This window comes from Cnephaeus nilssonii, assembly GCF_951640355.1.
Source record: "Cnephaeus nilssonii genome assembly, chromosome: 1".
Lineage (NCBI taxonomy): Eukaryota > Metazoa > Chordata > Mammalia > Chiroptera > Vespertilionidae > Cnephaeus > Cnephaeus nilssonii.
In genome coordinates this window covers 42,205,631-42,226,880 of record NC_137072.1, presented here as the reverse complement: position 1 = coordinate 42,226,880, position 21,250 = coordinate 42,205,631, and the positions used below count along the sequence as shown (strand labels likewise).

General features: G+C 45.4%; 1 protein-coding gene across 3 annotated transcripts in view; it reads right to left on the bottom strand.

The window, feature by feature from the left end:
* The window catches only part of ELOVL6 (ELOVL fatty acid elongase 6), a 135,559-nt gene extending 126,035 nt beyond the window's left edge, over positions 1–9,524 (bottom strand). Inside the window, exons 1-2 of one of the 3 annotated variants that reach the window (XM_079774448.1) lie at positions 9,418–9,524; positions 8,576–8,696 (exon numbers count right to left, since the gene is read on the bottom strand). In XM_079774448.1, coding sequence (XP_079630574.1) covers positions 8,576–8,664 — 89 coding nt within the window. In that variant the 5' untranslated portion in view covers positions 8,665–8,696; positions 9,418–9,524. Of the gene's footprint in view, positions 1–8,575; positions 8,697–8,900; positions 9,020–9,175; positions 9,310–9,417 lie in introns of those variants that run through there. The other 2 variants (XM_079774447.1, XM_079774449.1) reach the window with 2 other exon arrangements.
* Between the last annotated feature and the right edge of the window lie 11,726 nt (positions 9,525–21,250).

Here is a 21,250-nt window from a genome sequence, read left to right as displayed (position 1 = left end):
ATAAACATTTCTTTCTTTAGAATGAGGAAAAATTTTAAAACTAATAAACAATAAAAAAAAAATGTGCTCTTTAATTCTTCACATTGTAGGAGCTGACATCTAAGAATAGGGACATCCCCAAACCACACTTTTTTTTTTCCCCAACTGGGGGCGGCTATTTAACAGTAGTTACTAAACCTGCCTGGAGGAAAGCCTGGCTGTAGGCAGAACCAGATGGCAACAAGCTCCAGAGTCTAAAACCACGCTGAGTGTATGAAGCCAATAGGAAAAGCAGATGGAAGTATACTTTATAAGAAATGTTCCAAATCCATGTCATGGTTTCTTTGAAACAAAACCGAAATTTTTTTTTTATGATAGAAGCATCATTAAAGTGGCATGGCTTTCCCCAATTATAAAAGTGTTGATAGATACTAAACAAATGATATTCAGAAAATATTTCTTAATGACTGAAGTATTTATCTATACAGGTTATTGCTCATTATAACATTAATGGGTGCTTTTTTAAGTCATTCTGCCCATAAGTGTTCAGGATCCACATAGTGAAAAATCAGAAGACATCAGACACTTGTGAAATTATTGCAAGTATAAAACAGGCCAAGTACAGGTTTGCAGTGCTTTGCTTTACTGATTCAATATTTATTCCTATTCAAAGAAATAACTGATCAGGGCATGAGTAACCAAAACTTAAGTCAGGCCTGAAGCCCATTTCTCTTCTAGGTATCCCTACATGCAAATTCCAACTTGTTTACACTGTGCTTCATTTCCTCTTGTGTAAAATTGAAAAATTAATACATTGAAGGGTGGTTGGAAGGATTTAACAGTTAACGTATGTAAAACATTTTAAAAGAACACCTGCAATCAATAAACAACTATGTAAGTATCAACTATTAGTATCATTACTCCAGAATGAAGAAAACCTACTATACTAAGACCTTTGTCTATATCAGAAGTCATAAAATTGAGAAACTACAGATTTTGATATTTAAAGTACGTACCTTTTATTGAGCTTCCTACCCTCTTATTGTAATAACTAGAGGCCTGGTGCACGAATTCGTGCACATTGAAAGAAAATTAATTAGAAGAAATATTTTAGAGGCCAGAGAGGGACCACAGGAGCCTGGCTCCAGGGCACGTCCCGTCTCGCCCAGTCCCCATCCAGTCCCCATCAGACCGATCTAGGCGGCTGGCTGGGGAGGGCTTGCAGGAGGGCTCCAGAACATGTCTGGCCCACCTTGCCCAGTCCCGATCGGCTGGACCCCAGCAGCAAGCTAACCTACTGGTCACAGCGTCTGTCCCCTGGTGGTCAGTGCACGTCATAGTTACTGGTCGAGCAGTCGGGTCAACCAATCGGTCAGGCACTTAGCATATTAGGCTTTTATATATAGAAATAGCCACTGATAATAACTACTGATAGTCCAGCTTTTAAATGCTTAAAAAATCCAATGGACATTAATAAAGGTCTCACACATTTAAAAAAAGTTTCAGGAGTAAACCTTTTTTTCCCCACTGAGCCTCCTAACACAAGAACATGAAATGCTCAACTTCGAATTCCACTGAACTAAGTTCACTTGTAAAAGTCTATTATCCCAATCAGAGTGGGCCTAGTATTTTAAAAACTTACATTTTAACACCACCTCTATGAATGAGAGGAGCTAAGAAAGTGAGTCTAAAAGACCAAGAAACTTATTAATACTAGTAATTGGGTTAAATTCAAAGCCTAAACAATCCATTTTTTGCAGTTTTAAATGACCTATTAAAATTGTATTATTTAATGAGTTTTAAAAAACAACAACAAACTTGTCAATGAAATTAGGACATTAAAAACATATGTTTGGCTCAGCATAATGCTCTTCGAATAGCAAGAAATGGTCTTTAATGCGGTATTGGTTTTTATTTTTATTTCTTTTAAACAGTCACTTTAACATATATTTGTGTATATGTACGTGTGTGTATACACATATATACATGTACATGCAATTCACTCATCTTTTCACAGACTTCAAAGAAAGATCTTGTATACTGTCCATTAAGCGTTAAGAAATAGTCAATTCAAAAACTTCAGCCTCAGAACCCAAATGATCATTTAAAAAAGAAAACTACCTCCAAGAATCGGTATTAAAAAAAAAAAATAAGGATTGAGCAAGAACATCTGAAATGTATCTTTAAAAAATTGGAGTTATACTTATTACACTTAAAATATGTGATCATAAACTTGATTATAAACATCAAGTTCCCCTCCCCAAAATACATTATATCAATGATAATTCTCCTTATCAGATTGCAATTACAAACTCTTCTATAAAAATTTTAGAAAACAAACCTAAAATATGAAATCCTGAAGGAAATAGAATAAGAGTTAAAAAATTATGAGCATCTATCCAGCAAAATTGCTTCTAATCAGCATGTCTTATTTATCTCAGCAAAGATAAGTGTCAATCTTTTTCAGTTGTGCATTTTTTTTGGCAGGCAAATTTAAAGTTAAATTTCAGAAAGTTCACAATAGGTGACTAAATAAACAAAAGTTTTCCTAAAAGTCTTCACCCCAACAGAGTATAGTAGGTAAGGAACCTTAAAACTAAAAATCATGAGTACTCAATATAAAAATGATATTTTGTATCATAAACACAAAATCTTGAACTTAGATGCCTTACATGGACATGCACTTTGGGGTGATTTTTGCTCAATGAACTTAAAATTGAAAATTCTTTTTTTTTTTACTCTAGGACAATAATTTTTATAAAAAGGAATAATCTATCTCTAAAATAAATTATTGTAAGTTACATATAGTTAAGAATGCTGTTTTTTAAAAACTTCCGAGTACCTATGCCAGCATAGCCCCTTTGTGTACAGGCAAGTACAATCAGTATATGGATAAAGGAATAAAATTCTATCTTAACAGTTCAATAAAGCCATGTTGGATTTTCATTCTGATTTCCTGGGGTTATCTACAGAAATATTTGTAGTATAGGTAACTATTCTAGGTAAACTTTTCTTGTGCTCTCCTAACAGAGATAAACAGAAAGTAAATGGGAGCAGGTGGATTTGAAGCTAGAGAAGGTAAAGGGCTAAGGCAAATTTTGTGGACTATTGTCTGGTTCCTAGTAATATAGGGCAGCTTGGCTCACCTGTGTCCATATATTAAAAAATTAAGTGGGTCATTGAGACAATTTTTGGATAACTCATCCCAGAAAATACTTGGATCTAAAGTATCCGGTGCACTGAAACAAAGATGAATTCTTGACTAGTGCTACACTCCATTTCATTTTGCTGGCTGAAGACTTACTATGATGGTGATCTTATGCCCTCCTAAGTATCTGTAAGTCTCCATGCCCCTCACAGCTCTCCCACTGACCAACTTGAAAGATTCTCTTTAAGGGAATAATGCAAAGTAACTTTTAACTCTGAAGTGAGTGGACTTTAAAATCCAATTTGATACTGACACCTAATGTTAGAATTATCATCTAACATTAAAAGCAACAAGTAGCCTTCTCTAGATCACATAATTTAACTCCCAATTTAACAAAGAAAATGTGAACATCATATACTATTTATAACTAATACAAATAAGAGATGAATAATATAATCTAAAAATAATTTGCATTATCCTGGGAATCTTAAAAAAAAAAGAAAAAAATTAAAGACTCCGTAAGTATACATCAATTCTTTAAAGACACATGAAAATTTTCAGATAAAATTTTCCAATCAAGATTGTATTATTTTTTAGGATCAGAACATAGGTCATATATATTTTTAAATATATTTTTATTGATTTGGGGGAGAGAGAGAGAAAGAGAGAGAGAGAGAGAGACATTGATCGGCTGCCTCCGGCACGCCCCCCACTGGGATCTAGCCCAAAAAGGACCTTGACTGGAATCGAACCTGGGACTCTTCAGTCTGCAGGCCAAAGCTCTCTCCACTGAGCCAAACCAGGTAGGGCAGTCTTCTCATTCTTAATCCAACACATATTACGCCAATATCCCGGTGCTTTCTAGTTTACTGAATTGACAGATTAAGTTCCTCACACCCCAGACTTTGAAATCTTAAAGCTAATATGAACGGTGATTCTCCAAAATTATTGGCAAGCAACATAATGAGTACAATGTGGACACATTACTTTCCTAGATAACTGGCCAAATTTGCATTTCCTTTAGTGTCACTGATTAAATGAGACTCTGGCCTTTTTTGTTTCATGACCAGTTTGCATTATTTTTCAGCCATTTTTCTTACAAATGCATACAGCAGGTTGCAGGAAAATTTTAGGGATCAATGCAAAGCAATTGTCACTACAGGAAAAACAGCCTGCATTTTATAGTTTGATAGGCATTATGAAGTTGTATTGAGTAAAATATTAAAACAGGCTTGTAATGCTTATGTATCCTTTAATACTGAAATTGTACAGCATGCTACTTTCTAAACCTCACATGTAAGAAACAACGTGTAGATATGCAATTCTTTTAAACAGTGTTTCAATCTTTTTCCCTTAGTAAAAAAAAAATTTGTGGATAAAAGTTTCCTTAGCCAGTCACTATTTAATTCTAAAAATTCCAACACTATCTTACAGACCTTATAATACAGAACACAAAATATAAAACTCTTATAACATCACCAGAAGAGGAGGGAGGGGGGAAAAGTCAGAAAAATATACAAAGCATTGAAAGGCTGGATGTGGAGGATGCCAGAGGGAGCGGGGGAGGGTTTCAGGAGGTTCAGGGCAAGCCCTGTGGTGACGTCAGCTCGCAGACTTGATGTTACAGCAGTCAGCACAGGCCTCCTGCTTTCCTATTGGTGAACACCATGTCAGCCGACATCAGAAGATAGTCATCATTGGCCAGACAATTACAACTGGAGCAAGAAGCATCCACTGCTCTGAGCACAGACCTGCCAGGCTGCTGAAAGAGAAGGCAGAGCCCAGCTGCCCTTCTTACTGAATGAATTTTATGTAGCCTTACCAATCACTAGGTGATTTTGCTCCTTGCAAGAAGCCTTCAGAAAAAAATAAGTCAGCCATTAGTGAGAAGAGCAGGGAAAGGCCAGACATCTCATAAAAGAACAAAATGCCCCTTTTCAATGTTGTAAAATCACAAGGAGTTCTCAGTGTAAAACTGGAATTCAAAAATGCTATTGAGCTAAAAGCAGGCATTTTCCTCTACCTCATGTAATCAACTCTCATTTTCCAGAGAATATTACCCCAGGTATTTTTAACTTGACATGCAGTTTTAAGAGGAGGCTCAGGATGACTATTCAAGGGAATATGTTCCCTGGCATTTCAATTGCTTTTCTAATTTGTTAGAGGTAAAATTATTTGCTAAAAAAATGAAAAGGTCTGTACTATTTATTCTGTGTCTAGAACAATGAATAGAGGGTTAATCATTTGTTAAAGCAGCAATAAACTTGATAAGCTTGCCTCAGCTGAACCTGTAGTGTTCATACCACACTTTTCCAAAACAGGGGCCCCATTACATTAACATGCAATAAGGTAATGAGTATGGATTATAGGATATGTTTTCATAAACTACCCTTATTTAAGGTCCGCTTAAATGATACGAGGAAGTACAAAACAGCACTCCTGGCAGTCCTCACAATTCTTCAAAAGACAGTATAGCTCATTTTTGAGAGATAAATTATAATTCTCTAAATTAACAAGTTTTATTTGAGACTATGTCTAGAAAATATTTTTTAGGACAACTGCAAATGATTTCTCAGAAGACATAGTAGAAGCTTCACAACACTGTACTTTCCTCCTGAAGCTATTTCAAACCATTTGAAGTTAAGGAGCCTGGAAAGTTAAGACCTTGTGGTTTCTTAAACGTCCCCTGCCCCCAACAGGGTCTAAGCCTTGGTTATGAAGACCCCTTCTCCTGTTAGCAAGGGAAATTCTTCATTTTCTTATACACCTGGTTCAGGACTTTCTGGCTATTGGGATTATGGGAGAGAGGTTATGAAACTGGGTACACAAACTCTGGAATAAAAGAAGCAATACAATTTGGGATCAAGAAGACTTGCAAGTAAGGGTGTACAGCCAGCACCGTTTTTGTTTTGTTATTAGTGGGTTTTTTTGTTTGTTTGTTTGTTTTTTATTGCAATAAGCAAGCCCAGAAGAACATAAAATCAACAAAGAGACAAAAAGCCAGGGAGGGGGGAATCCTAGCAAGGGACATTGACATAGTATTCAAAACGCAGGGGGAGGCCAAATATGTTAAGTTTCAGATATTAACAGGCAGTGCTGGCAATAAAGTGGGCGCCTATCATCATTTTATAACCTACTAGGCAAGCATTTTCCCCAGCATCTGCAATGTACAAAGCATTCTTTGAGGTGCCCAGGATAATCTAGAGTGGAATGAGACAAGAACTACAGACCCTCAAGAGCTGATGGTCTGCTAGGAGGCACAGACATACCTGCAAATATTCCCATATATATATATATATATATATATATATATATATACCAGGAAAGAGACTGCCAGATGAAAAGTACAGATAAGGAGCTAGGAGGAAACGGCGGTCAGAGCCCAACAGGGGAAGCTAAGTTGGCACATTCTCTGCCAGTTTCAGTCAGTCCCATGAGGGCTAGGCCCAGTCTGGCTCAGTGTGTAGTTGTTGATGAATGGAGAAAAGAGGCGGGAAATGGTACCTGGAGGAGGCATGGAAAGTGACCTCAGAGAAAAGGCAAAAAGTAAACAAGAGGCCGTCTCGGCGGCGATGGTGCAAGGGAAGGCTGGCCGACTGTGGGTGGGGGCAGCCGGCGCGAGGGGCAGCCGACCCCAGAAAGGCAGGCTCCGCGCCAGTGCAGCAGGTCGCACACACGCCGACCTGGGAAAACAGAGCGCGCAGGGCCAATGGGGGAGGAAGATGGGCTGGAGTGGTGGGACCGGAGATGGAACAAACCACCGCAGAGCAGACCCCAGCCCTCGGCGGCTTCAGCGCCACCCCTTACGCGGGAAGAGGAAGTGCATCTGGATGGAGAAGGTGCCCGGGCGAGGGGCTCGGCTTTCTCAGCGCCGCGGCCTCCAATGTCTCTAGACTCTTAGGGACCAAGCCTCGCGGGGTGCCACCTCCTCCCACCGCCACCCACCCCCGGCGCTCTCGGCCTGGGCGGCCAGGGGGGGGGCCCCAGCCGCGCGCCCCTAGTGCCCACCAGTCTCACTTCCCGGCCTCCCGAGCGGATCGCGCACCCCTCCCGGCTTCCGCTCCGGCCCCATGCGGGCCTCCGGACCCCCACGCCCCCCTGCGCCCCGCGCCCCGCGCCCCGGCGCCTCCATCCGCCAGCGGGTGGGCCGGGAGGGAGGAAGCGAGCGCGGCGGCCCAATCACCTGAGGCCAGTCGCTACTCCTGCGGCCCGAGGAAGGGAAGTGGAACCCCCACTCGGCTCCGCCCTGGCCCCCAGCACGCAGCGTCTCTGGTTTCCCACCGCCGAGACGGGGGAGGCAAAGCAGGTCGGGGGGCACCCGGCGGCGGGGTCCCTGTGCACCCCCAGCCTCTTCTACCCGATCACCCCAGTACCCCCCCCCTCCCCGATCTCTTCCAAAACCGGGGGGCGGCGGGCCACTGCCCAGCTCCGAGTGCGCTCGGCGGGCACTTCACCGAGAGCCAGGGCCGGCGCTGCGGGGAGGGAGGCAATGCCTGCCGCCGCGGCTCCCTCCGTCTGCTAGGAGCAGAGGTGAGCACGCCCGGCCCTGTTCAGTAGTGCAAAGTGACACGGGATCGCCTCCCACACGGGGGTTTTCAGAAGGGCTGGTGGAGGGAGCACAGTACACAAGGAGGATGCTTTCCCCGGTGATGGTGTAAGTTTGTCTGGGGAAAGAGCACTCAAGGGATGGAATCCATCTCAACTCCGCTCGGCACAGCCTCCCGCCGCATCAGGGCTGAGGGTGTCCAAACGGCGTTTCCGTACCACACAAACTTAATGGCGTGGCTCCCCCCGCTCGCTTGGGTTCATTCATTTTTATCTCTGTTTTCATTGTCCCCTCACCGTCCCCCCCCCCCCCCGCCCCAAACCCCGCCTCTTTATGAAACCGGAAAGGACCCGCGTGGAGAACGGGGTCCAGGAAAGGAGGAAACCGGCTGGGGGGCGCAGAGCGGGCGGAGAAGTGGGCGAGCTGCAAGGAGAAAGGAAGGGCACGAGGGATGGAGGCAGAGGACCGGAGGGAGAGCCGGGGACGTCGGGTGGGAACGGGTTAAACGGCGCCAGGGACCGGGTCCTCCTCCGCCGCCTCGCCGACTCCGGTGGCGGGAGGCCGAGCCCGAAAGCCCCGCTCTAGATGGAAGCCAGGAGGCAGCGCAGGTAGGGAGCCCGGGCTGCGGCTTCTCTGCCGCGCAGACGTCCCCTCGGTGTGCACACACATATATGTTCCATGTTATATAACCCGTGTTAAGACGCCTGTGTAGCCGAGGTTCGCGCAGGGGCACCCAGACCTCCGCGCTTCATTCAGGCAGCCCCGGGGTCTCGGCGGCCGGCTCTCCGCGGCCCGCGATCCCCAAGCTCCATTCACGCCCAGGCGGGGAGCCGCCAGGAAGGCGCCCCGGAAAGACGCGCGCGGGGCTCCGGAACACAGAATCACGCGAAAGCATCACCTACCAGTTTTCCTGCATCCACTGGATGGCTTCATTCTCGTTGAATTGCTTTTCGAATTCGTATTCTTGTAAAGTCAACACTGACATGTTCATTGGGGCTGATCTTCGGAGTCGCTATGTGCTCTCTACACAAAATAAAATAATCTGTAAAGCGCTGGGCTTCGAGGATTAAGCTTCCCCTACCCGCCCCCCAGGTCTGCCCCTCGCCGCTGGGTCGCGGCGGCCGGTCTCTCCCCGATCTCTCAGCTACATCCACGCCTAAGCATGGCCTGCGCCCGGCTCCCGGCTCCGCGCTCTGGGGCTCTCCGCCTCCCAGCGTCCGCACCCACCGTAGGAGGAAATGAATGCCTTGCGGTCTTAGCGCCCGCACGTTTGTCCATCACCCTTTTTACTTGTCTACAGGGAAATCTCCTCCCCCTCGTGCGATTGGGAGCATTAACCCTTTGCGCGGGGGAGCGAGAGCGCGCGAGCCCTCTCCCCCGAGCCCCGGGGGCGTTTGGCCCGTGCGAAGGTGACTGGGGAAGTGGAGGAAGGGCGAGGAGAGGGGGAGAGTGGCCTCAAGGTCAGCCACAGTCCCCAGGACCGACCTCGTGGGCCGCCTCACCTGGCCTGGGAGTGTAGTTTCGGCGTGCGGGCGCAGCCCGGAGGCGCGCGTGCCCACGGGCTTGGCAAGTAGGCGACAGGAAATAGGAAACCCCGCCAGCTGTCCTGTGAGGACGCCAGGCACATTGGGGCCGAGATTGCCCGCGAAGGAAACGGGCTCCCCACCTCCTGGCTCCCGCAAGTACCCTCCAGGCTCCCCCCCCCCCCCCCCCCCCCCATCCCAGAGCTAAGGTTTTGACTCACTTAAACGTGGGGCCGGGCGGCCAGCCGAGCTCCTAAATCACTTGCCGGCTTGGGATGCTGAGGCTGAGGATGGTGGGAAGTCCAGGGCGAAGAGGAGTAGCCCGAAGAGGGAAATGGGTTAGGTGGAAGGTTGGGGGAGGGGGAGGGGGAGAGTTAATGAACTGAGAGAGACAAAGGGGGGTGGGGGGGGGGGAGGAAGTTCGCAGATAGAAAAAACTGAACTAACTGGTCCTAGGCGAAAATTTTATTTCCATCCATGAGGATTTTTCCCTTCATTTATTTTCCGGGTAGGTGGAACAGAATTGTTTGAGGAGAGTACTAAATGTCATGTTGACCCTTACTGAAGCCCAGTCTCACAGCAGTGTTTTAGTCCCAGCTTCTGTATACACCCCTCTTGCTTTTCTGAGAGGAAAAAGTGTTTTTCACTCGGTCCATCCCTCCATGCATTTCCCACAAATTAGGAAAAATGAAATATAACCCATGGATGTAATTGTAAGCTTAAAACACAACAATAAGGAACCTACGCTTTAAAAGTTAGGTGGACATTAGGACCTGGAAGAAAATTCCCCTTCTGTTGTGGGTGGCTCCCCACCTCCCTCGGTAGTCCAAAAACGGGGTATTTTCGTGCAAAGTCAAGTGCCTGGAAACCATAGAAAAGTGGGGACTAGGAGAAACAGCTCTGTCAAGGAAGAAGGTATAATTAGAAATTAAAGAAGGAGTTTTAAAAATCCACTACAAGATTATATAAATCAAAGGATACTGGTTGATGATTAGCAAATTCATTTATAAGTTGACACTCAAAGATCCCGTGCAAGGAATTTTCAAGTGTTGTTGTTCTAGAGACTTCTACAGTACAAGTCTCAGTGAAGGTAAAACTCAGGCCTAAGGACTTGGCCCCATTGGGCTGGAAGGTGGGTGTGGTCTGATGAGATAAGGATTTTCCCACAGTTTCTGGGCAATCAATAAATATTTGTAAAATGAATGAAAGATTGATTAAAAAACTATGAAGAAAGAAGAGAAAATAAAATCCAGCAAACAGTTTATTATATGTTGCAAGGATAAGTCCTACTCTTTTTTTTAAAGGATTTTATTTTTAAATTATGTATTCTTACTAGTCATCACATCAATTTCAAACTAGTCTGAGAAATTCTCATTTACTTACCATGTTTCTTATTCAAATAATGTCTGATTGCCTGTTTACTTCCAAAGATAGATTTGGGGCTATGTTAAAAACAAATATCTGATTTGTTCTTAATAGTGTCTAAAGAGAAATGACTTCAAAGTGGGAGATATCACTCTATTTCTTAACCTTTAAAGTGGACAACTGCAAAAATGGTAAATGCTTGATAGTACTAAGTGCTGTTGAGAGTATACAGAACAGGCACTGTTGGTGGCAATGAATACTGGCGATGATCTAGAAGGCAACTGGGCAGCCTGTATTCGGCCGGTCATTTTCAATCCACTTATCCTTTGACCAGCCATTCATCAGACATTTCTGGAGCCTGTGCTCTTCTGAGCTCCTGGGACTCAGTGGGGAAGAAGAGAGACAGGGGTCCTGCTCTTTTTGAAGCTCACATTTCAGGAGGGAAGACAAAATGATTTACTAGAAAGTGAAGTGCTAAGATTAAAATTAAACTGCATGATGTGAAGGGATGGGAGTGCTCATTTAAACCCTGAAGGCCTCGTTAAGAAGGTAACTTGGAGTTGAAACTACGACCACAAAGAGCCAACCCCCTGTTGCAGTGTTACAGGAAGCAGCAGCAAGTCCAAAAGCCCTGGAGACTAAAATTGCAGAATTAAGAGCAAAAGGCTTGTGTTTCCCCAGGTCATATCTGACAGGTTGGAGAGGCAGGCAGGAGCCAGGTCCTTATAGCCTGGTAATCAAGGCAAAACAATGGGATGAAGGAATATTAAAGGGTTTTTAACTGGGGAATGACATCATCATTCCTAGTAATTCTACTACTGGGAATTTACTCTGTGACTACACTCACAAAAACATCCAAAATATAAGATATTGTTCAGCACTATTTGTAATAACAAAACACCCTTATAATGGAATATTATAAAGCTTTTTAAAAAGAAATAATTGGGTTGTGGAGTGGATCGCCAGTAGGGGGCAAGGGGTCTGCAGGAAGCAGCCAATCAAGGATTCTCATCATTGATGTTTCTCTCTCTCTCTCTCTCTCCCTTCCTCTATGAAATCACTAAAAATATATTGGGGGGGGGGGGGGGGGAGAGAAAAGAAATAAGTCTACAAGCTGCAATATCAAAAAAGCTTCCAGATACATTTTTAAGGAAAATTAAAAAGAAAGGCACAGGACATTGTATACAGTGTTACATTAAGAAAAACACCTAAAATTGTACACAATTATTTTTCTAGAAAGACAGACAAGAATTTGTTGGTGATGTATATATTTGGAGAAAGGCCTAGGAGCAAACTAGGGAGAATTCTTACTATTTTTACTGTTTGTTTTTCTACAGTATTTGAATTTTATTGTGATGTATTTGTATGTCATTGAAAAACAAGTCAAAAAACGTTAGTTAGGTAGTGAGATAATAGGTCACTTTTCTAGTTTTAATTTTCCATGTTGAAAAACTGAGAATGTAACATAATATTAGAAATAACACATTTAAATGGCGATTTTTCTAGACTTGTTTTAAAATTACAAAATGTACACTGAGTCCTAGCTATTTGCTTAGATGTTTTCCTGCCGAGGGGCTATGGAAGGTTAGGAAAGATGGAGGGGAATGTTGGGAGCGTGCCCAGCAACACCACTAGCAATTTTTATGAAAAGATTAGTTATGTGTGTTTTTAACCCATAACCAGATGGGTAGTTAATATTGCACATAAATAACTGGACCTCAAAAAGTAAGTTAATCGATATTTAGTAGTAATATTTTAAAAATTAGGCTAGAGAGTAAGAAGTCTTTGAAAGACAAAACTTACTACAAAGATGACTTGACTACTAAAAGATCTGGATTTTAGTCCTAACTGTACTCCAGATCGAACTGTCTGATCTTGTGGAGAATAAATCAATCCTTTAATTTCCTTTTCCACATATAAAATAACAGTGCTAGGCTGAATGAACTGGATACTAGCTCAAAATTTCTCTGGCATAGAAATAATTAAAATACACACAATTTCTTGGCCTTTCTAATACGAGCCTGCTTTTCTAGACCTCAGTTCCATAGGCTAAGCCTGACCAAGCTAATCCATTTGAAAACCTTTGCACATCTTAAGTTTAATCTCCTTTTTTTCTCAGAATTCCCTCTGCTTGGAATACCCCCGTTCCTAACCCCCAAGTTTACCTGTCAAATTCAGTCTACTCTTTGGATCCTCACAAACAAGCTCCCTACTTGAGGCCTTTCTGCTCATGGAGATAATCTCCTCTCTTGCCTCCTAAACTCTTGAAGCTCTTGTTAGCACAGCTCTTAAGGCCCTCAGATTTCCTCTTTATTTTAGATAAGGTCCAATACACTGCCCCATGTAGGAAATTGTAAATTTCCGTAAGGACAGGGACAATGATTTATTGTTTGCATTATACAAACCACCACATCACCCCAGAGTTGCATAACTCTATTTCAACGGATCTAGAGATTGCTAAACTGGAAAACAAACAAATCAGAATTTCCCTTGCATTCTGATTCACTTGATATTTTATGCCCTTTGGGAAATAATGCATAATTTCTTCTTCTAGCTTCTATGATGCAACAAGCTGGCATTAATTCTGGGCAAAGGGGACAGGTAGGAAGGCACTGCTACTCTGAATCGTTGCAGTATCATTTTGGCCTCACCTCCAGAGGGTGGCAATATAGGGACCACATCTGTTTTTTATTTTCCCCAAAGAACTTCGCTATCAACCTAATTAGAGATATTTTCAAAAAGTTGGATGCCGTATTATTTTGTAAAAGAGGAATGCTTACTTTGTGTTTTTAATATTGCAAATAAAAAAACACCCACAAACTTATAACTGCCCCAGAAGACAAAAAATCAGTATTTACCACCTGATCGTTTTCATTTTAGACTTCTCAGAAAATTATAAATTCTTAGATAATGTTTTTTCTCAAAGATATAATTTATTTACAAACCAAAGAGGCCAAAGAGCCTTAGACATCCCCACCCCCTTCCTAAACAAAAACAGACAGAACAGAGATGGGTCTTCACCTCCTCACAACGTTTTTGGGACAAACAGTGAAGTTGGGGCTTGGGGCCCCTTAAATTCCCTGGCAGGCACTGGGAGAAACAGGCTGAGTCAGCCACCCATCTTTTCGGCACCTGCTCCCCAGCCAGAGTCTCAGAGTATCTCTTCCTCTTGACCCAATGTTTGGGATAGGCCTGGGCCACCTCAGACCCCATCACAAATAGACCTGTCCTAAAAGAGCTCATCCTACTGACAAACATTCCCTACTGTTTTTAATGGGAATTGAGGTAGATATAAAAGACATCAAATATTTTATGTAACTAAGAGAAGTGAGAATAATTATGTAAAAATTGCCTTACACTCCAAAATAGATACCTATGAAGTTTAAGTGAGCAGTGAGCACAGCAGTTCAGAGGAAGAAATCTGATTTAAGAAAATATAACAAGGGTATGTGAAAGATGCTGAAAATTCCAATTGTATCCTGGGGTTTCACAATTCTGGGAGCATGTGCCTTCCATGCTGAAGAGAGCTTCTGCCTAAACACTCTAAGTCTGAGAGCCAACAATTTTCACTTCGTAGTGAGTAGCAGAGGGCAGTTAAGATCTTAATCCTCAGGACTCAGGACTCAACTTCTGTGTACACCCCTCTTTATTTTAGATATGTTCCAATACACTTCCCCTATGTATGTTCAATACACAGAGTCTTCCAGTAGTACAAAAATTTATTTGGGGGTATAAATGAAAACGCAAAGGACATTTTGATAACAAAAGCAGATTTCTCATCATTGCTAAGAGGATCATAGCGCCCCTGGTGGACAATTGGGCAACCTGCATGTGAAGGGAAACCTAGAAAATGCCATTTACATCAATAAGATATTTCTCTCTATATACTGTATATGTGTGTATGTGTATCAGTGCACTGGCTGTTAGAAAATTTCATTTACTCTTCATTATCTGTTTTCCTAGAGATTAGAAGATGCATCCAAAATATCAAATAAGTGGGGAAAACAACCAAGATGGTGGCATAGGTAAACACCTGTACTTGCTGCCTCTCACAACCACATCAAAACTACAACTAAGAGACAAAACAAATATCATCCAGAACCACGGGAAAACTGGCTGAGTGGAAGTTCTACAACTAGAAGTAAAGAAAAAAGCTCATTGAGACTGGCAGGAGGTGTGGAAGTGCAGAGGTATGGAGACGAGCACGAAATAGGCTGGCAACTGGGTGCGCTGTTGTTTTTTCCTATCGGGAGGGAGATACAAGCTCCCGATTGCTCTGAACTCCAGTTCCAGGTGATACTTTGGGGACCCAGACTCATAAGGGGAGAAACTGGACTGGCTGGCATCGGGCTTTCTCTCAGAGGTGCTTGCAGTGATCATTGTTCCTGCACGGGGCGGCGGAACGCAGACACCCGGGGACCTCTCTGGGGCAAAGCTGACTGGCAGCCATTGCTGTTTGCTCTGCCCTGGTGATTCCCTGAGACCCGGCCCCACCCAACTTACAATCCCACCTAAGCTGTGCACAGAGGCTTTTGCATATGATGGCCTGGCCTCTTGCAACCTAAAACCTAACAAACTGCAGCTGGGTCAGAGAGCTCCAAAGCTTCCAAAAGTAAGCCTAAGGCCTGGCAGCAGAAGTCTGCATTGCTTCACAGCTGGGCCTCATCTGGGCACTTCTAAACCCCAAACAAAGAGGCGGAATCTGCAGATCTCACTGTACCTTCTGCTGGGTAGCCTCAGGCAGTGGCTGACTTTGCACCTCCTTGGAGATCCAAGAGCCAGTGTACTCAGTGGTCAGTGTGAGACCATACCAGATTACAACTCTTCACATCCATAAGCAATACACTCAAGGGGCAGACTCAATGAGCACCAAAGTCCCACTGAATCAAGTCCTGACCCATAAGGGTGTCTCCAGCACAGCATTTCTCCCATTGTAGACACAGCTGGTCCTCACAGCCAATTGGCCTGGAGGTCAATTCCTCCCAGCGATACCAATAGCAATCAAGGCTTAACTACAATAAGACTGTGCACCCAGCCCACAAAGGGGTGCACCAAGAGTGTCCACCTCAGGTAATTGGGGAGGCTGAGCCACTGGGCCCTATAGGACACCTAGCACAAAGGCCACTCTATCAACACAGGAAAGAAGCCAAAATGTGGAGACAAAGAAACATGTCACAAATGAAAGAAATGGAGGAAAGCAAACTACTGGATATAGAGTTCAAAACCACGGTTATAAGGTTACTCAAGAATCTTCTAGAAACCTCCGAGAAATTTAGTGAGAACCTCAAGGATATAAAAAAGGACCAATCAGAAATTAAGCATACACCAAGAATCAAGTCAAAGATTTGAAATACGAAGAAGCAAAAAACAGCCAACCAGAAGAGCAAAAAGAAAAAAGAATTCCAAAATATGAAGATAGTGTAAGGAGCCTCTGGGACAACTTCAAACGTACCAACATCTGAATTATGGGGGTGCCAGAAAAAGAAAGAGAGAACAAGATATTGAAAACCTATTTGAAGAAGTAATGACAGAAAACTTCTACCTGGTGAAAGAAATAGACTTACTTACAAGTCCAGGAAGCACAGAGGACCCCAAACAAGAGGACCACACTAAGACACATCATAATTAAAATGCCAAGGGCAAAAGACAAAGAGAATCTTAAAAGCAGCAAGAGAAAAACAGTTAGTTAACTACAAGGGAGTACCCATTCGACTGTCAGCTGATTTCTCAACAGAAACTATGCAGGCCAGACGGGAGTGGCAAGAAATATTCAAAGTGATGAATAGCGACTTAGCAAGGAGAAGCCAAGATGGCGGCGGAGGTGAACGGCTGATCTGCTGCCTCGCATGGCAGTTTCGGAAAAACAACTAAAAGATGGACTGGTTAGTGCGGCGACTCCTGCTCGCGTCTCCCCAGACCGGGCGGCGGCTCCTCTCAGCCAGCACCGCAGCCGGGGCCATGAGCTCGTGGGCGCCGCGGCAGCTGCTGTGGCGGCGGCCGCGGACTCGGCGCAGCGGCTCTCGGTGAAGGAAGAGACCATCTTTCTGCGAGACGGGCCCACCCGCGTCACCGACCTGGCCCAGCTCCCCACTGAGATCCTCGGGGCCCCGGAGACCGCCAACACCGACTTAGAGGATTCTTAAGACTTCCTGTCTTACACTCAAGTCCTCTAGCCATTTTGAGAGAGGAGGACCAAGAAGGCAGCAAAGTCAAACAAAGGAACTTCGCGCACAGCAATTTCAAAGTTAAACAAAGGAACTTCGCCGCGCACAGAGCGTCTGCCACCCAGAACCACAGGAGAGCTGGCTGAATGGTGGATTTACAGCTAAGAGAGAAGAAGAAAGAGCGAACTCTGGAGAAGCTGAGGTGCGGAGGCGTGTGGGTCGGGGTAAGGGACTTGTGGCTTTTGTTCCAACCCTAGGGGAGATTAGCTCCCCAGACGCCTGCGGGAAGAGGCTGGACTCTCGGCCTTCCTGTCGGAGAGTGGGAGTGACTTCCTTGTGGAGGTGCGCCCAGCAATCAGTGTTTGCTGCGCTAGAGTGCGGAATGAGGGGGCTTGGAAACGTGGAAAACAGAAAAAGCAGACTTGCAGCCAGTGCGGTTCGCCTCGCCATGGCCTGGTGGCGCCCTGAGGCCCCGCCCCGCCCTGAGACCCGCCCCGCCCTGGGACCCGCCCCGCTCGTTTTGCAGGTCCGCCCTGCACGTCTTGCAGGCACACCTGGGCTCCAAGCAACGGCTTTTGCATGTGGGTGGCCTGCCCTATGGCAGCTTGACCAGATAAACTGCGGTTCTAGTCGGACTGCTCTAGGGACGCTCAGACAGGAGGAGGAAACTGCAGTTTTTGCCGTAAGTCCTGCTGAGTGGTCTCAGGTAGTAGCTGACCTACACACCATTGGAGACCCAGAAACGAGGGCATCTAGTGGTCGGTGTGAGATGACACCAGATTTCAACCACTCGCATAAAGGACACATTCCAGAGGCAGAATCAATGAGCGCCAAAGCCTTGCTGCACCAAGACCCGGCCCATAAATCTGTCTCCTACACAGCAACTCTTCCTTTATAGACACAGAGGATCCGCACGGCCAATTGGCCTGGAGGACAATTCCTCCCAGCGACACCAACAACAATCAAGACTTAACTATACAAAGGAAGACCAAGATGGAGGCATAGGGCGGAAGCCTGATTGCTGCCTACCACAATTTTGAGTCTACGACGGGAGAGCGGAGCAGACACCATCCAGAACCACCGGAGGGCTGACTGAGCAGATGCTCTACAACTAGAATAAAAGAGAGGGGTACTCGGGATGATGCTGATGCCGGTGACCCAAAGATCACACTTTAAGAACTACGGCTCAGACGACACAGTGGCGGCCTAGAACGTGCTCGGCGCAGTTCCCCCGGCGGTCTCCGGCTGAGGGGAAGGCCCCACTCGCTGCCGAGCACGGACAGACGAGCCCCTGGGAGACATGGGGTGGGAGACTCCGCGCTTGCTGACCTCCGAGTCCTTCAAGAATCTCAACGCCCCGGAAGCGGCCAGGTGCGCACGTTTGGTGACTGGCCACTGCTGCAGACCCAAGGGCCGACGCAGCCACCCCGGACCAGCCCGCTGCCGCGCACCGGGCACACCGGAGCTTCGCCGAGCCCGCCGCCCAACGAGTTCTGCGGCAGCTGCCCTGGAGCTCTGAGAAAATGGCCGAAGGAATTACTGAGAGGGAATTGACCAACAGGAAATGGGATCAAGAAGACGAAACCCCGCTGGGTCCCGGATCCGGGTGAAGCTGCGCGCCCCTGGGTCCGGGTGAGGCTGGGAACTGGGTCAGGGTGAGTCTGGGTCCCGGGTCCGGGCGAGGCCGCGGGCCCCTGGATCCGGGTGAGCCTGGGCCCCGGGTCCGGGCGAGGCCGCGGGCCCCTGGATCCGGGTGAGCCTGGGCCATGGGTCCGGGCGAGGCCGCGGGCCCCTGGATCCGGGTGAGCCTGGGCCCCGGGTCCGGGCGAGGCCGCGGGCCCCTGGATCCGGGTGAGCCTGGGCCCCGGGTCCGGGCGAGGCCGCGGGCCCCTGGATCCGGGTGAGCCTGGGCCCCGGGTCCGGGTGACCCCGGATCCGGGTGAGGCCGCGGGCCCCTGGATCCGGGTGAGCCTGGGCCCCGGGTCCGGGTGGGGCCGCGGGCCCCTGGATCCGGGTGAGCCTGGGCCCCGGGTCCGGGTGACCCCGGATCCGGGTGAGGCCGCGGGCCCCTGGATCCGGGTGAGCCTGGCCCCGGGTCCGGGTGAGGCCGCGGGCCCCTGGATCCGGGTGAGCCTGGGTCCCGGGTCCGGGTGAAGCCGTGCCCCCCCTGGGTCCGGCCGAGACCAAACCAGAGGGAGTCGGACCTGCATTATCACCATTTGTCCACCATCCAGAGCTGAGGGGTCAGTGCCGACATGTACTCATAAGGAACTGGTGGACATTGATATTGGGTCTCAAAAGAACTGTTGGTCCAGAAAGAAACTCACTACAGACTGATTTTTTGCCTGTCAGCATAACTATTATTGCCCGTCGCACATTCAATTCTTATAAGTACATCTCTAGTGACACATGATTTCGCTCATCTAGGGGAAATGATGAACAACATGGACTGATGAACAAGAACAGAACCAGAAACAAGGAGGCACCGATCGGACTATCGGGCCTCAGAGGGAGGATAGGGGAGGGTGGGGGGAGAAGGGAGAGATCAACCAAAGGTCTTGTGTGCATGCATAAGAGCCTAACCAATGGTTAAGTTCAACAGGGGGTTGGGGCATCCATGGGGAGGCGTGTGAGATGGGAATGGGGGGATGAGGACAAATATGTGACACCTTAATCAATAAAGAAATTAAAAAAAAAAAAGTGATGAATAGCAAGAACCTACAACCAAGATTACTCTACCCAACAAAGCTATCATTTAGAATTGAAGGTCAGATAAAGAGCTTCACAGACAAGAAAAAGTTAAAGGAGTTCATCACCACCAAACCAGTATTATATGAAATGCTGAAGGGTATTCTTTAAGAAGAGGAAGAAGAAGAACAGGTAAAGATAAAAATTATGAACAACAAAGTGACAACAAATACATATCTATCAACAAGTGAATGTAAAAATCAAGTGAATAAAAAAAAATCTGATAAACAGAATAAACTGGTGAATATAATAGAATCAGGGGCATAGAAAGGGAGTGGACTGACAATTCTCAGGGGGAAGAGGGTGTGGGGAGTGTGGGAAGAGATTGGACAAAGATCTTACACCTATGGATGAGGACAGTGGCAGGGGTAAGGGCATGGGGTGAGGTGGGAACAGGGTGGAGGGGAGCTATGGGGGAAAAAAGAGGAACAATTGTAATAATCTGAAAACCCAGGTGGAAAAACCCTGAAAGACTGCAGGGGGAAGTTGTTTTTTCGGAACCTGGGAACAGAGCTGGGTGTGACCATCGGAGAGGCAGCTCTGAGGCGCACACCTCCACAAACCGGTAGTGAGTGCCATAGAGGGGGGAAGAAAAAAAAAGCTAGAGAGGCCCGGAAGTCAATTCAGAAACACTGCCACCCAGGGGCTGAAACGCTAATTGTCTCTGGTGTAATCAAAATATGAGAAATTAAGACACGGCCGGCTCAAAAAGCAGGACTGGCTTACAACACTGAGAAGCAGTGGAACGAAGCTGAACTGAAATACTGCCCAGACTGGGAAACAGGCATACCAAACAGAATATTAGAGGAAGTGAATGACAGCCGCTACTGCACATTTTAGTCTTCCTATTTTTTAATTTTTAATTCTTTTTTCAATTTTTTTTTCAATTTTTTTATTCTAATTTTTTTATTTTCATTTTTTGCATCTTTTACTTAAGAAACAAAATTTTTTTCTTTTTCCTCACTCGATTTTCACCTTTTTAATTATTACATTTTTATTTTCAATCAGCATTATTATTACTATTATTTTACTTTTTTTTTTTTAAATGTCATTAGATTTTTCTCTTTCTTTTATTTTGGGATTAGTGTCCTACATTCTATTTGCATCTTTCCCTTACCCTATCTCAACGCTAACATTTTGCCATCACTCTCCTCCTAACCTTTCCCCTTTTGGTCTCCTGTTTTTCTTAACCCTTTCTGGCTATAGATTTTCCCTACTTTTTCAGTTTACCCTCTGCTAAAATTTCACCCTACTTATATATCTAATTCCCAACCCCCTGCTCCAAATCCATACATACCTCTCTCTATGCTACCTTAAAAAAATTATTTTTCTCTCTGGCCTTTTGTTGTTGTTTGCTTGAATGTTGATTAGATTGAATTTTTATGCTTTTTTATGAGATTGTTTTGATTATTCTTTTTGTTTGTTTGGTTGGTTCTTTTGTTTGCTTTGTTTTTGTTTGTTTTTTACTTTTGTTTTCCCTTGCCTCACTTGATATTAGTTGGTGTTGCAGTTTGTATTAATCTCCAGGCTCGTGTTGCTGGAATTTGCTGGGATAAGTGGTTGTTCTAGTGGAGTCTACTCCCCATATATATAGTTTGTTCCCCTTTTCTCTCTTAGTATTGTTCTTGTCTCTCTTACTTTTTTTTCTTTTCCTTTTTTTTCTGCTCTTTTCCCAAGTTCAGATTCACACTCTTTTTTGTTTGTTTGTTTGTTTGTTTTGTTCTTTCTTTTTACTCTCCCTCTTCCACTCCTATACCCTAATTTGTCTTTCTCTGGT